Below are 17193 nucleotides of genomic sequence, written 5' to 3'. Positions count from 1 at the left end.
TTACTAGTTTACTGTTTTCCAGTGTAGAACTTTTATCAAGGTCAGGTTGTTTTGCTGCTGCTGCTGCTTTTTTTTAAATACAGGGTCTTGCTCTGTTGCCCAGGCTAGGGTGCAGTGGCGCAATCATGGCTCACTGCAGCCCCGACTTCCCTGGCTTAAGTGATCCTCCCACCTCAGCCTCCCGAGTAGCTAGGAATACAGACACACACCACCACACCTGGCAATTTGTTGGGTTTTTTTTGGTAGAGACGGGGGTCTCACTATATTGCCTAGGCTGGTCTCAAACTCCTGGGCTCCAGTGATCCTCCCGCCTTGGCCTCCCTTGTTTTTGCTTCTTAATCAGCATTTTAAAAATATATACATATTAAGATCTTTGAGTCAAGCATTGTGTTAGGGAAATCAGTTTACTTGCTCAGCATCTCGTAATTAGTAAATGAAGGAGAGGGTCAGCTCAGGGTTTGTTGAGTTTTAAAATGTGCTCCTACATCCTCTGGATAGTATTTATACAGCGAAATTTTCCCTCGTTTTTTATTCCTAGCTCTTGGTAAATCTCTGTCTTTATTATTTTCAGCTTTTTAGCTGCCTTTCATATGCTATATGAAGTCTTCCCAAAATCTAAAATTAAAAAGAAATGGTAAATGGTGAAAGAAGCTGTCTCTGTGACCAGTTTTTTTTATTAGTATGCTGTACATAGAGGGGCAGCATCACAGACATGATCTGTGTATAAACAGTGAATTTTGCAGTATTTTGCTATAGACAGCATTTCCAACTTAATTTAGACTACTGATCTAATCAGGAACTGGATGAGATAATTTAGTGCCTGCGTAAGAATCTTCACTCTGCTTTTTATTAGCTGTTGTAACCACGGGCAACTCACTTAACAACCACCTTATGGACTGAGTTTTGACTTTCTTTATCTATAAAATGGGAATAAAACAACACAGTTTATTTAAACTGTCTAACCCTACACGTGGTCAGGAGTAGATACTTTTTTAAATGGTAAGAACTGGCCTGGTGCGGTGGCTTACACCTGTAATCTCTGTACTTTGGGAGGCTGAGGCAGGAGGATCATATGAGGCCAGGAGTTCGAGAGCAGCCTGGGCAATATAGTGAGACACTATCTGTACCAAAAAAAAAACAAAAAACCCTTCATAAGTAAGGCACAATTGATTGTGTGCTGTTTCCCTGAAAATATTGGAAAATGCTCTACTTTTGATTGTATATGGCATGTGCATTTTAGTGTTCTAATGTGATCATTTATCCGCTTATAAAAGCGCTTTTGATAGCAGGTGTGTTAAAGTGGTCTTAAAGTGTTTATGTTTAGTATGTTAATTTAAAGTTCTGCTATTGTAAGCTAGTGAGCTTTGGTTACACCATAAGTGATAACTATGTAAGACATTAGTAATTTTTTTGCAATTTTATATTTTAGGTTACATTGTAAGTGTGATTTTTTTTTTTTTTGGGAGACAGAGTCTTACTCTGTCACCCAGGCTGGAGTGCAGTGGCGGGGTCTCGGTGCAATAGGGTTCAAGTGATTCTCCTGCCTCAACTTCCCAAGTAGCTGGAACTTACAGGCATGTGCCACCACGGCTGGCTCATTTTTTTTTTATTTAGTAGAGACGGGGTTTCACCATGTTGGTCAGGCTGGTCTTGAACTCCTAACTTCAGGTGATCCACCCGCCTTGGCCTCCCAAAGTGCTGGAATTACAGGCGTGAGCCACTGCACTCGGCTCAGTTTATTCTCTATTATGGATGCTTCACTTTCATATTGAAGACTCACATCTTTCCCAGTTGTTTCATTTTTAATACGTGTAGTTAATATGTGTTGTGTAAATGTAATTTGTACAGCTAGAATTATGTAAATTATTTTAGAACATTAATTTTGATACATTTTATGGTTGACAGTGAAAATGATTATTGCTTTTCAAGTAAAAATATTTTTCCTCTTTATATAGAGAGTTTTGGAGTCAGAAGAACAAGTACTTGTTATGTATCATAGGTACTGGGAAGAATACAGCAAGGGTGCAGACTATATGGATTGCTTATATAGGTGAGTGTGCCTTCAGCGTTGCCTGCATTCAGTAGTTGACAGGATAATTTTTTTATTGCCTATTTCTCATTCACATATGCAAAACTAAAGCATTCTCTCTGACATGGACTTTTCTGTGCTGTGGGGAAAGGTCTATAGTCAGGGTAAGGTGGGTATTTAGGAGCCAGGGAGTGTGTGGAACGTTCTGTGAAAAGTAAAACTGTACTCAATTGCATAGCTCTGTTTCTTCTGATTGTTTACAACCTGTAGCACATGTTTAATCTCAACAGAGATCAATGTGAAAATTCAACTTGCATGAAACTTAGTGGGAAAATCTCAGCTCATGTCCCCTCGATATGTTCTTATTTGACTCTAGCATTCAGTATTTTATGTTTGATGCAAACGATGTTAGATAAATTACTGGGTTATTTTCCCCTTGAAGTTCTGCATTCCCCATGGTCTAGGCATATTGAATTACTTGTAGTTTCCTAATGGCCCATGGTCTCTCCCATCTTCCTGCCTTCCCTGGTGCTGTTCCATCTGCCTGGATTGCTTCTCTCTTTCTTTTTCTATTTTTCTTTCTTTTATTTTGTCGTTTTTTTTATTTTTTATTTTTTGAGGCAGGATCTCACCTAGGCTGCAGTGTAGTAGCATGATCTCAGCTCACTGCAGCCTCAGCCTCCTGGGCCCTAGCAATCCTCCCACCTTGAACACCCTTCTCCCCAGTTGCTGGAACAACAGGTGTGCACCGCCATGCCTGGCTAATTTTGTTTATTTTTTGTAGAGATGCTGTCTCACTATGTTGCCCAGGATGGTCTTGAACTCCTGAGCTTAAGCAGTCCTCCCTCCTCAGTCTCCCAAAGTGCTGGGATTACAGGCATGAGCCACTGTGCCCGGCTAAATTAGTACTATTAAATTGGTGCTATTTGTGAACTTTTAGTAAATGTTGCAGCCTATTTAATATGTGTTTGTGTATATGTGTGTAAAATAATATGAGGTAGTTAGTATCTCTATTTTTTACAGAGGAAGAAAGCAATGCTGAGAGCATGATTTTGTTGAAGGTCACTCAGCTAATGAATCACAAAGGCAGGATTTAAACCCAGATCAGTCTGAATCCAAAGCCCATCCATTTAACCACTTCATTCTACCATAATCTTGTTCCAGAAACATGGTATTTCACTTAAGTAGATTCTATTCTCAATCTTTTTCTTGTATAGGCATACTTTGGAGATGATGTGGGTTCAGTTCCAGACCACCACACGTAAAGGGAATATTGCAGTAAGACAAGTCACACAAGTTGTTTGGTTTCCCAGTGCATATAAATTATGTTTATGCTATACTGTAGTCTGTTAAGTGTGCAGTAGCATTGTCTAAAAAAATGTGCACAACTTAATTTAAAATTACTTTATTGCTAAAAAACATGCTGTTGATCATTTGAGCCTTCAGCAAGTTGTAATCCTTTTGCCAGTCTTCTTGCCTCGGTGTTGATGGCTGCTGACTGGTCATGGTGGTGGTTGCTGAAGGTTGGGGAGGCTGTGGCAATGTCTTAAAATAAGACAACAATGAAGTTAGCTGCATCAGTTGACTCTTTCTTCACAAAAGATTTCTCTGTAGGGTGCAATGCTGTTGGATAGCATTTTACCTGCAGTAGAAATTCTTACGAAATTGGAGTCAGTTCTCTCAAACCGTGCCACCACCTTATCAGCTAGGGTTATATAATATTTGAATCCTTTGTTGTCATTTCAACAACGTTCATACCATCTTATTAGGAGTAGATTCTGTCTCAAGAAACCACTTTCTCATCCATAAGAAGCAACTCCTCATCCATTCAAGTTATATCATGAGATTGCAGCAATTAAGTCCCATCTTCAGGATCCACTTCTGAGTTCTCTTGATGTTTCCACCACATCTCCAGTCACTTCCTCCCCTGAAGTCTTGACCCCCTCTAAGTCATCCATGAGGGTTGGAAGTGTTAACTGAAATGAGTGACTGAGGCAGCTGTCTCAATCAAGGTTTATTGAGCTAGCTTAAGGATGCACCCAGGAAAAACGCAAGGCACAGATGCATCTGTGGCTGTTTTGTCCAAAGAGGTTCTTAGGAGGTTTAGTGTTTATACATTTTCCTTAAAACATGAGGGGTGGTGGCAGTGAGGCAAATGGTTACCTACTTGTGAGACTAATTAATGCCCAGTAAATCTACATTTTATATGAGGTAACCCTTTGAAGCAAAAGGAAATAGAAGAAGAAAACAGTTGTGCAGACATCTCAGGGAAGGAATGATTACTCTCATCTTGCCTTTGCTCTGTGCCTGGGAATATCAGCTAAGAATCGACACTTATCAGGTGGATGCTAACAGACCTTAGGTTTTAGGAACTAGACTTTAGACTGCAGATCTGGAGTTACAATTGACCTGTCCTTGTGTTATGGGAGGATTTACATTTTAATGGTTTCGAGGCTAGCAAAGAATTTACGAATGAGTGACTTTTTGAGGCGGGGTAGTCATCAGGAAATCGCTGAGGTTTTTTGCCTTACCACAGGGGTCTGGCTAATATATAATGTTTCGACACAAACTTGTAAGACTTATTCGTCCAGGAAGAGGATGGCCATTTAGCATGACTCAGCCTCCAAGGTTAAATTCCTGTTTTGGCATAGGAGTTTTGGGAATCCTGAGATTTTATTTCCCTTTACAGAATCAGCATCTTCTAATCACCTGTTCATAATGATATTTAGACCTTCTCCCATGAATCATAAATGTTCTTTCTTTTTAAATTTTATTATTAATTTTTGAGACCGAGTCTCGCTCTGTTTCCCCAGCTGGAGTGCAGTGGCACAATCTTGGCTCACTGCAGCTTCCGCCTCCCAGGTTCAAGTGATTCTCCTTCCTCAGCCTCCTGAGTAGCTGGGATTACAGGCACGCGCCACCATACCTGGCTAATTTTTGTATTTTTTTTAGTAGAGATGGGGTTTCACCATGTTGGCCAGGATGGTCTCCAACTCCTGACCTCGAGTGATCCGCCCGCCTCAGCCTCCCAAAGTGCTGGGATTACAGGCGTGAGCCACTGTGCCCAGCCCCATGTCTTTATTAAGAAGCAAATATGTGGTTAATAAATTTGATTGTAAAATACTGCAGTGACTTATAAAATAAATTAAGAATGGTGTCCATATTAAAATGAAAAATGGCACTGTTTATATTTTAAATTATGACTTTCTTTTCTTTTTTTCTTTTTTTTTTTTCAGACGGAGTCTTGCTCCGTCGCCCAGGCTGGAGTGCAGTGGTGCGATCTCGGCTCACTGCAACCTCCGCCTCCTGGGTTCAAGTGATTCTCCTCCCTCAGCCTCCTGAGTAGCTGGGTTTACAGGCAGCCACCACCATGCCTGGCTAATTTTTCTATTTTTTTAGTAGAGACGGGGTTTCACCATGTTGGCCAGGCTGGTCTCCTGACTTCAGGTGATCCGCCTGCCTCAGCCTCCCAGAGTGCCAGGATTAGAGACGTGAGCCACCGTGCCTGGCCATGACTTTATTTTAAAACATTGTATTTCAAGCTTAAATTTACCAAGAGTAAAAATCTGCAATAAGAAAGACATAGTTAATGTAAGTTAGTTTAAATTTTATTCTGTGAGGAAAAGATAATACTGGTTTGTCCTTGCAGATACAAAGCATGTAAAGTTGCACTAAATCAATACCTGGCTCAAGAATATAAATCTAGATCTTTGGAATGGATTAGTGAATTCAGGCCTGATCTGCAGATCTAGCATCTGCTTCTATGCTAGGCAGTTTGCACTTATTACGTAGGTAAAGGAAGCTCTTTTAGAATTCTGAATAGGAAAGTGACATCCTGACAGCAGAATTTTTAGATGAATTAAAGATGCCAGAAACTGAAGTAGAGCCCAGTCATAAAAGTGTTCCACATGATCGGGGCAGAGGGTCAGCAAGTACATTGGAAGTCAAAGGAAGTAGTGGGAGGAGGTGATGAATACTTTAGGAAGACAGGAAGACTGATTAAAGCAGGCAAAATGGAAGGATGAGATAAGTGATTCTGATGTTTTAGGCGAGGTTACCGGAATGGTCTTGGTGCCAGTGACCAGAAAAGAAAACTGGTTTGGAGCAGATTCCATATTGGAAGGGATATGTAAGTGGTAATATGACAATTAAGTACCCTCTACTGAGGGAGCACCCCTGCCTGACGAAATCTTATATTTGTTTGTATATTGTACCACAGAGTGAGCTCTGTGTGGGCAGAGACCATATTTTTGCTTTTCATCTTTGTGTTTCCAGTGCCTAATGTTGACCTGGCACACAATATACCCTCAGCCGATGTTGAATGGGAGTGGAAGACCTCTCCTGAGTTTCTGTGCCAGCCCTGCCACTTAGGAGCTGATTGACCTTTGGCAAGCTCTTTAACCTCTCTAGGCCGCAGCTTTCTTATGTATAAAATGATCATAGGGGTACCACATACATCTGTCTTATAGTATTCAGCCACATAAAATGCTTAGGGCTGTGTCTGACAGGTGATCTCAATAAATGTTAGTGATTACTTTTATTTCCTGGTATTCATGGCTTTTATGATCTGGCTGCAGGCTGCTTTTCCAGGTTTGTGTTCTACTGTTAGCTTTCGCTATCCTTGCTGTCTGGAATGTTATCCATTTATTTATTCAGGAATTATTTTTTGAGGACTTGACTTTTGCCTGCCACTACTGTGGATGCTATCTACAAGAGGAGGTTCTTGCTTTGTATATTGTACATTCTAGAGAGGAGATGAATGCACAAAAAAAAGAAACCAATAAAAGCATAGGATTATTTCATATAGTAGCAATTACTGTGAAGAAAGTAAAACAGTTGTGCATTAAATAGTTACTTGCTTAGGGCTGGGAAGTGAAGGCTAACTCCTGGGGTTCAGGGCAGGCCTGAAAGGTGTGTCTGTGCTGAGACTCGGATGAAAGGGGACTACCCTCAGAATATCTGGGATGGGGCACTTAGGTGGAGAGGCCATCCCCTCTTTACCTTTTACTGTTGTCTCTCAATCTTATTTCTCTTTCCTTAGCTGGAAGGCATGGTTGGAAACTCAGCATGAAATTTTGAGAGTTACAGTGAGGATAGAGAGGAAGGAATAAATGGCATTTTAAAGGGGAAAAAAAGAGTATGATCTTGGAACTTATGGTCAGAGGACATTAAAATATCAAATGGTACATCAAGGTTGTAAGCCGTGGAGTCTAGAGCCTTGACTAGTGAATATGGAGGTGGAGCTTGTGTAAATGGTTGTGGGTATACCACTTTGGAGTCAATTTTCTAAGAGTTATTATTTCTTTAAGAGACAGTCTCGCTGTTACCCAGGCTGCTCTCAAACTGCTGGCCTCAAGTGATCCTCCCGCCTCAGCCTCCCAAAGCACTGGGATTACGGGCGTGTGCCCCGACGCCTGGCCAGGAATTGTGTGTTTAATTGTTTCCCAAAATTGTTGTCTTGTTTTGGTTGTCTTTGTTTTTAATTTGTCTGTAAATGCTGAGTGGACCCTTCATTTTGGTATAGTGAATTTTGAAAAGTGTATATATTCACGTATAGATTTCATGGGTTGTTGCCTAAAATACTTGTATTGTCAGTAGCTATTTACACTAGCAGAACCTTTCAAATGAATAGTTTTAGGTGGTAATTGTTAAAGGCATTATAGTGAAATCTGGGATCCTAAAAACTACACAGTTGAACATTACGAGTCCTTTCTCCATGTTTTATTTTATTTTAGAATTCTGTATTCATCTCAGTTATTCTTAGAGTTAATCACATTTATTAGTCTTGAAATATATTAAACATTTTTATTATAATTCATTTTCCTCTGGTAGACAAAGTCATCTTGTATCTGTCAGTCTTGCCCATACTTAATATCTGTAACACTCTGTTCCATTTTCTTACCTACTGATTGTGATCTTTTTTGTTTAAAAATGAAAAATTGCATTTCTTCCTGGTGATTAGAATGTTAATTAGAAAGCTAACTTGACTTTTATCTTTTAACCATTCTCTGTTTAATTTTTGCAAAGTGGACTTTATCTTGACTTTCCCAAGAAGAGTCTGGGAAGTAGCAAACAAGATTGTAGAAATTCTGAAACTTGGATAAGAGCTGTTGGGCTAGAAGGGTATTGTAAGGGCTTGCAGAGAAAGGTGGGCTGATAATTTTAATTTTTATTATATTTCTAATCTCTATATAATTCATTTCTTTTGGATTTGTTAGTAGGCTATTCCATGGCTTATATGTAATCTTAAAAATATTCTTCTAAAGTTGCAAGTTATTTGCTTTCCTACTGACTTCAACTTAATATCCATTGATATTACATTTATTTTCCAGGTATCTCAACACCCAGTTTATTAAAAAGAATAAATTAACAGAAGCAGACCTTCAGTATGGCTATGGTGGTGTAGATATGAATGAACCACTTATGGAAATAGGAGAGGTAGGACATTCTTTAAATGACTAGCAAACATAAGTATGTTTTTATACACTGAGGTAATTTGATTACGCATCATTTTTTAAGGACACTGATTTGGCTAGCTTAAAATGGTCAAGATTTAAAAGATCCTAAATAAAATGCTATAGTGATTTCCTAAGAATCCTCAGAGGAACGAAAAAGATGTGACAACTACTCTTTTGATAATTAAATTTATAATGGATGAATGATAGAGTTAATGGTTCTGCATTGTGAAAAAACTCAAAAACAATTATAAAGTGTTGACGGCCCTGTAGTTAAAAAGTGCAGGGGACAAGTACTTAAAAGACAGGCTAGAGGAGAGGAAACACAAATTTATGGATACAACAAATTTATTGTAACTTTACTTTAAAAGTAATTAAATTCAGAGTAAAACAATTAAATGGGCAGTTTGGTCCATTCAAGTTCTTGAGGTACAGTGCAAATTAAAATATGGAAAATTATGCTGATTGTGAAAGAAATATTATTGTACAAACTTGTTTATTCATTTAATACATCTTTATTGAGTAGCCAGGCATTGGGGATACAATGGTGAACAGACAGAAGGTCCCTGCACACAAAAGCTTGTAAGTTCATGTAAGGGAAGCAGATGCCAAATAGGAAATTAATGTTAACTTGTGATTTGTGTTAATGAAGGAAATAAACAGGCTAAGAGGCAGCATTAGGAGACATTTAAGGTAGTGTAATCCTTTCCAAAAGAAATTGATCAGTGTCTTTCTTTCAATACAGTTTAAAATACATAGTACCTTTTGACCAAGTAATCCCAAGTCGTAAGCCTAGTGATCTATACTTGGAAAATAATAAATATGAGAAAAGAGTTTAATGTTTAAAAGTATTCTTTGCAATCATTGTTAATAGGGTGCCTAATGGCTGAACAGTGTAAAATTTCAGCATCCAACATTCAGCAATAAAAAGCATGGAAGAAGAATGTATTATATATGATATGATTTTGTTATAAAAGTAGGCAAATGGATAAATTAGTAGCAGAAAATTGTTCATAGAAACTTTAACAAAGGGGACATTGTTGATGAAAAAATTTGGACACAAAATTATAGGTATATGTTGAATACAAATACAATTGTAGGGAAAAGATGATGTAGAGAAAAAGATCAATGAGAAATACCAAAATATTAACAGTAGTTGCTTTTAGTTAGTAGCATTATAAGTGAATGATTTACATAAAATTTTCCCTTATCACCAGCACTGTCAAGCACACTTCTCTTCCCAGAGGAAATCACTGTAAACAATTTAGTTTGCATCTTTTCTGAACTTTACCTGTGTATTTACAAATATTTACATACACACACACACACAGCAGTTTTGATTTTATTTTTCAAACTGTGATAAAATGGCACACATAAAGTTCTACAGCCTATATTTCTTGCCTTTTTTTTGTTATTAGTGTCTGTCTTTTTACATAAGTTTGTTTTTTGTGAAAGCTTAATATTCTGTAGAGATACAGAATAATTTTTTAAACTATCCCCTTAATTTTTTTTTTTTTTTTTTGAGATGGAGTCTCGCTGTGTCACCCAGGCTGGAGTGCAGTGGTGCGATCTTGGCTTACTGCAAGCTCCGCCTCCCAGGTTCACACTATTCTCCTGCCTCAGCCTCCCAAGTAGCTGGGACTACAGGCGCCTGCCACCACACCGGGCTAATTTTTTGTATATTTAGTAGAGGTGGGGTTTCACCGTGTTAGCCAGGATGGTCTCTATCTCCTGACCTTGTGATCTGCCTGCCTCGGCTTCTCAAAATGCTGGAATTACAGGCGTGAGCCACCGCGCCCCGCCAATTTTTAATTTTTTGTTATTACAAGCAACACTGCAGTGAACACCACTATTCATTTATTCATTCATTAAGTATTTTTGAACCCCTCTGTGTTATATATGTTGAATACAACAGTGAACAAAATAGAGAAAAATCTTATGCTCATGGAGTTATATTTATGTATCTCTTGGTACATGAGCAGAACTTTTTATAGACTGGGTGTCAGGAAGTGGAGCCTCTGTCGAAGCACACCCTGAAGTTTCGCAGCTCTGCCCCATTGCCTTTCAGAAGGGCCTTTACCAGTTTGCCCTTCCACCACATGTGTAAAATACCAGTTTTTCATGTATTGCCTCCCCAACCCCCATTCCTGCTATTAAGAAAGAAAGGCAAAACTTGAACAGTGTTCCTTGTGGGAAGACAGATGCTTAATTACCAATGGATCAGAATAAAATTACCCTAGGGAAACAATAGGGAGGCTAGCAACAGCCTATCTGGATGTAGTTAGGGTGGAAAAAGAGAAGAGTCAAACAAAAAATCAGTTTTCAGTACTGGAATAATTTATACTCTATGTGGGGAAAATATATTTGAAGTTTAAAGGCCTAAATGTGAAAGGCAAAGCTTGAAAACTTGGAAGGCAGAGTAGGAGCACACATATGCCTGTTACCTTAGGGCAGAGAAGGATTTCTTAAAAAATACCCATGATAAAGGAGAAGATTGGTAAATTTGAGTATATTAAACTTTAATATATTTTTACCAAAACACAATAAAGAAACTGAGCAGTTGATTTACTGGGACAGACCGTGAAACTTTCAAGGGATTAATTTCCACAATATATAAAAAACTCTAGCTTTTATTAAGAACAAGACAAACTTTAACAGACTAACGGGCAAAATTAGGAATGGGCATTTCAAAGGGAAGAACCCAAAATGGACAATAAACATTAAAGAATTCCCAGCTTCACTCAGTAAAATGAGAGTTAAAACCGCAAGGAGACACTATTTTTTGTTGCTGTTGTTTGTTTTTTGTTTCTTTTTTTTGAGACGGAGTCTTGCTGTCGCCCAGGCTGGAGTGCAGTGGCACGATCTCGGCTTACTGCAGGCTCCGCCCCTGCGGTTCACGCCATTCTCCTGCCTCAGCCTCCCGAGTAACTGGGACTACAGGCGCCGGCCACCTCGCGCGGCTAATTTTTTGTATTTTTAGCAGAGACGGGGTTTCACTGTGTTAGCCATGATGGTCTCGATCTCCTGACCTCGTGATCCGCCCGTCTCGGCCTCCCAAAGTGCTGGGATTACAGGCGTGAGCCACCGCGCCTGGCCGGTTTTTTTTCTTTTTTGAGACAGAGTCTCGCTCTGTGGCCTGGGCTGGAGTGCAGTGGCGCGATCTCGTCTCACTGGAAGCTCTGCCTCCCGGGTTCACACCGTTCTCCTGCCTCAGCCTCCTGCATAGCTGGGACTACAGGCACCCGCCACCATGCCCGGCTAATTTTTTGTATTTTTAGTAGAGATGGGGTTTCACCCTGTTAGCCAGGATGGTCTCAATCTCCTGACCTCGTGATCTGCCCGTCTCGGCCTCCCAAAGTGCTGGTATTACAGGCGTTAGCCACTGTGCCTGGCCAAGGAGACACTATTTTATGTCCAGCAGACTGGCAAAGTTTGACTAAAGCCTGGCAGTACCACTTGTTGTCAAGGATGGGGACTAATGGGAAATCTTGTCCTTTGCTATGCAAGTGTAAACTGGAAAATCATTTGGCTTGATTTAGTAAAGCTGCATGAGCACTTGATTGTTCAGTACAGGATCTTAACTTGTAGGTGTATATCAGAGAATCTGTTTCTTATGTGGGCGAAATGATGCATACAGGAATCACAGCATTGTTTCCAGTAGCAGAAAATAGGAATCACAGACACATCAGCAGTCATCAGCAGTAGAGTGGAAAAATAAATCATGGCATATTTATACAATAGGTTGCTGTATAGCAGTGCCAATGATTGAGCTATGGCTGTATGTTTCCACTGGATGGGTTTCACAAAATTGTGGATTGTAATAACCTGAGGGGAAATGAGGAGGATATCTGGGACAATGGTAATGGTGAAGTTGTATTTCTTAAACTGGGTAGTGAATACAGGAATGTTTTGTTACTCTTTTAACCAACTTGCTCTTTTTATGTTAGTATAAAATTTTTCATAATTAAAAAAATCAGTCTACAGCCAAATCACATTATTTCATTTAACATAAATCCTTTGTTTCTGTTATGGTCTAGATATCTATAGCCCATTTATAGTGTTGAGCATTTTAACAATCAAAAAATTAAGTTTTTTTTGTTTTTTTTTTTTTGAGACGGAGTCTCGCACTGTTGCCAGGCTGGAGTGCAGTGGCATGATCTGGGCTCACTGCAACCTCCACCTCCCAGGTTCAAGCAATTCTCCTGCCTCAGCCTCCCGAGTAGCTGGGATTACAGGCGCATGCCACCACACCAGGCTCATTTTTGTATTTTTAGTAGAGACAGGGTTTTGCCATGTTTGCCAGGATGGTCTTGATCTCCTGACCTCGTGCTGCGCCCACCTCGACCTCCCAAAGTGCTGGGATTACAGACGTGAGCCACCGTACCTGGCCTAAATTAAGGTTTTATAATAATCAATTATTTCTTAAGATTTTCAACTAATAATAAAACCTTAATGTTGATAAGGCTAGTAGAGTGGTCACTGATATTTCAAATTATAAATTTATTTTCTTTGAGTTTTTAAATTTTTGTTCAGGTTTTATTTGAATTTTGAAGTATTAGTATAAATACTTGTTTTGATGAGTATTTTTAGTTAAAAAAACCTTGAGGAAATGTTAAACATATACTAAGTAATTCAGCCCTGATGATTTTCGTTTTTCCTGGCAGCTAGCATTGGATATGTGGAGGAAATTGATGGTTGAACCACTTCAGGCCATCCTTATCCGAATGCTGCTCCGAGAAATCAAAAAGTGAGTGCTGACATTTATCTTACTGAGTCAATTTTATTTTGTTGTTCGATATGGTTTTAAAATAGTGTACAATTGCAGAGCCAGTGACTAGCCTTGGGGCTGGTTTTACTGTAATGAACCTCATTTTACTTCCAATGCCAGGATTTTTTTAAATTGTTTTATTTTCTTCTTCTTCTTTCTTTTTTTTTTCTTTTTCTTTTTGGTGAGGGGAGCTCTGGTCTTTTCTTATACCCTAATATGCTTAGTATATAAATAAGTATCTGAGGGAAGTGACTCATTGCTTTTCAGAGCTGAAAACTCCGGGACTTTCTAGGCAGCGCTCTGAGCTGCTTGTACATATTATCTGTTTAAATCCTCGTGAGGACCACCTATTCAGGAAGACATTCTTCTAGTTAGTTGGCTACCTCTTAGCCTCAGTGTTATAATCGATAACTTGCCTAATTGTGTGAGATAAATTTATGGGGAAATGGTTTCCCACTCTACCCATGGCTCAGAGTGGTTAACACTTTTTACCCTAGTGCTGTGTGGATACAATTTAGTGCAAAGAACATTTTCCTCTGGAGTCTAGAATAGAACATCCTTGGATTAGCTCTGGCTCAAAGACTCTCAGAAGCACTCTGTCAGTCACACAAATATATATCCAATAAATTCCAGGTTACTGGAACTGATGTTATAGGAATTATCTAGACCAGTGAATTGTAGTGTAATAATGGCCACTCCACCTATATCTGTGCTCATCAAGAAGACCTAAATAAGGAGTTTTTTTATATGAGGAATACTTTGTCAAAGCTGTGGTACTTAGTATGGGACCCCTGGGAGGAAGTAAGGGATTAAAACACACACACCCAACCCTATGCCTCGCTTAAGAAGATAAGAGAATATTTTTAAATTTTTAATACCCAATAGAAAGTAGGTGGTAACAACTAGTAACTTGATTTTTAAAAATTGTCACTGACTGTTTGAGTGATTCCGTTGTTTTTAGAGATAGAGAGCTGGAGAGGAAAGGCAATAGTGGAGCAGTAGGGTGTAACCCATTGTTTTTCTTCCTCTTTTCTTTACAAAACTGTGAACTAAAAGAACACTCCCAACAAAACTTCTAAGTTCTAATATAATTTCTCCTGCTAAAATATACTAACTTTTCTTTTGACTTGGAATTCAAGTATTTAAAAGTATAATGACAATACGGTTATACTTTCTAAATGTACTTTTGTGAAATGTCTTTTTTAATATAATTTTGTCCCAACCTAGTAAATTTTTCTTAAGTGTGATTGTTAGTTTGCTAAAAATCAATATGATAAAAAATGAAAGAAACAACATAAGAAAAATAATACAACTAGAGCATATTAATTCTGGAAAAGAGATTATCTGGTCTGCTTGTCTTATTTTTGTTGTTATAATCGGCTTCCATTAAAGCATTGTTTCACATGCTTTACTAAGATCTCACTTATTCTTCATGACAGCTCTCTTAGGTAAAGTTTTGCATGTTAAAGTTAAGGAAACTAAGGCATATTAAAAATAGAAATTAAACATGGGAACTACATACCAAGCATTGTGCTAAAAATTTTACATGCATCTTCCCATTTAATCCTCACAACACTGGAAGGCTAATACTATTAGTGTCACCATTTTACATGCATGACATCCTTGACATGCAAAAGTCAATGGTGGTGATCTGACTCAGATCATTTGACTCCAGCCTCCATCTAATAAAAATTCTAGGGATTCACATCTGGGCTAATCTAACTCTGAATTCATTATGCCTGTCCTTTTTTCCTTTTTTTTTTTTTTTTTTTTTTTTTTTTTGAGACAGGAGTCCCTCTCTGTCTCCTAGGCTGGAGTGCGGTGGCATGATTTCGGCTCACTGCAGCCTCTGCCTCCGGAGTTCAAGCAATTCTCCTGCCTCAGCCTCCTGAGTAGCTGGGCACCACCACGCCCTGCTAATTTTTGTATTTTTAGTAGAGACCAGTTTTCACCACGTTGGCCAGGTTGGTCTCGAGCTCCTACCTCAAGTGATCCAACTTTCTCGGCCTCCAAAAATGCAGGGATTACAGGAATGAGCCACCGTGCCCGGCCTTTATGCCTGTATTTTCTTTCTTTTTTTTTTTTTGAGACAGAGTCTTGCTCTGTCGCCCAGGTTGGAGTGCAATTGCGCGATCTCAGCTCATTGCAACTTCTGCCTGCTGGGTTCAAACGATTCTTCTGCCTCAGCCTCCCGAGTAGCTGGGATTATAGGCGTGCATCACCATGCCTGGCTAATTTTTTTATTTTTAGTAGAGATGGGGTTTTACCATGTTGGTCAGGCTGATCTGGAACTCCTGACATTGTGATCCGCCCACCTGGGCCTCCCAAAGTGCTGAGATTACAGGCGTGAGCCACCACGCCCAGCCTATGCCTGTCTTTTATGCCCAGAATATTTCTTCCACTCCTGGCTCCAATACCTTTAACTCAGTGGGGAATACATTTTAGTTTATAATGCTTTGAATATTCTAGTGTTTTCACACACATTTTTTATTTGGTCTTAATGAAACAGCAAGTTTTATTTACAGGTAAATAAATTGAATTTCAACAAAGAGAAATGAGTTGAAAACTTGAATATAGCTAATGAAATGGACTTCATGCTTTTAGCCTTCCAGTTGGGGTCTTTCCACTGCATTGCGTTAACTCTACGCGTTGTCATTTGAGCTAATATGGTCAGATACCATAACTTCCATTACCATGGCTGAGAAGCTGTGGTACAAACTCTCCGTGTGTATTTTATCTAATCCTTATAAGAGGATATGATGGTGAATGTTATCATAAACTCATTTTAAAAGTGAGGAAAATGAGACATGAGAGAGTAAGCAACTTACCTATGTCACATAAGTAGTAAACGGCAGAACTGAAGTTAAAACTTGGGTCATTTTGGTCCCTAAGTCTGTAGTCTTACCCATATATTCACACATTTTTAGAAATAGTTTGTTCAAGTTATATCTTATTGCCATTTCTACTAAAGGGGAAGTATTTTATTGTGCATACCTACAACTTACTTTGTTGTAGAAGGTGCTTACCAGACTTACAGAATAAATTCTTTTCAGGTCTAGCAGAGCTTATCACAGATTTGATTTCCTGTCAATTTATTGACACTTTCCTTTTCCCGTATTCATCCCTGGGTTCCTAGATACTTTCTATAAGTCTCTAAAGAACATTTCTGGCTGGGCGCAATGGCTCGCATCTGTAATCCCAGCACTTTGGGAGGCTGAGGCAGGCAGATCACCAGAGGTCAGGAGTTCGAGACCAGCCTGGACAACATGGTGAAACCCTGTCTCTACTAAAAATACAAAAATTGGCCAGGCATGGTGGTGGGTGCCTGTAATGCCACCTACTCGGGAGGCTGAGGCAAGAGAACCACTTGAACCCAGGAGGCAGAGGTTGCAGTGAGCCGAGACTGCGCCATTGCACTCCAGCCTGGGCAACAAGAGTGAAACTCCGTCGCAAACAAACAAACAAACAAACAAAAAAAATTACTCCGTGCTAATGGTTTCTCAAATGTGGCAAATGAAAATCAAGATTACACTGCGAAAGTTTAGTAAAAACAATTTTCCTTCTACAAAAAAATTATAAAGTAAGATATGCTAATTGTAAAAAAGGAATTGAAATGTACAGAAGGTTAAAGAGAAAAGTAAAAAACCTCTCTGGGCAATGTTAAGAGGACCATAGAGATTTTAGCCCCAACACAGAGAACCTTCAGCAGTCCCCAGTTTTCTTGTTGTGTTAAAAAAAAAAGTTGGGGGAGGGCTTGGTGCAGTTGCTAACACCTGTAATTCCAGCACACTGGGAGTCCAAGGCAGGCGGATCACCTGAAGTCAGGAGTTCAAGACCAGCCTGGCCGACATGGTGAAACCCCATCTGTACCAAATATACCAAAAAATTAGCTGGGCATGATGGCACGCACCTGTAGTCCCAGCTACTTGGGAGGCTAAGGC

General features: G+C 39.3%; 1 protein-coding gene across 12 annotated transcripts in view; it reads left to right on the top strand.

Moving 5' to 3' along the window:
• CUL2 (cullin 2) overlaps window positions 1–17193 on the top strand; it is a 123895-nt gene that overhangs the window by 63490 nt on the left and 43212 nt on the right. For all 12 annotated transcript variants that reach the window (XM_054435166.2, XM_054435162.2, XM_054435159.2 and 9 more), the window contains 3 exons: window positions 1956–2050; window positions 8362–8467; window positions 13149–13231. In XM_054435166.2, coding sequence (XP_054291141.1) covers window positions 1956–2050; window positions 8362–8467; window positions 13149–13231 — 284 coding nt within the window. The remainder of the gene's footprint in view (window positions 1–1955; window positions 2051–8361; window positions 8468–13148; window positions 13232–17193) is intronic.

The sequence above is a fragment of the Pongo pygmaeus genome, chromosome 8 (genome assembly GCF_028885625.2).
Source record: "Pongo pygmaeus isolate AG05252 chromosome 8, NHGRI_mPonPyg2-v2.0_pri, whole genome shotgun sequence".
Taxonomy (NCBI): Eukaryota; Metazoa; Chordata; class Mammalia; order Primates; family Hominidae; genus Pongo; species Pongo pygmaeus.
The sequence above is the reverse complement of the archived record's forward strand: the minus strand, read 5'-3'. Positions and strand labels throughout refer to the sequence as shown.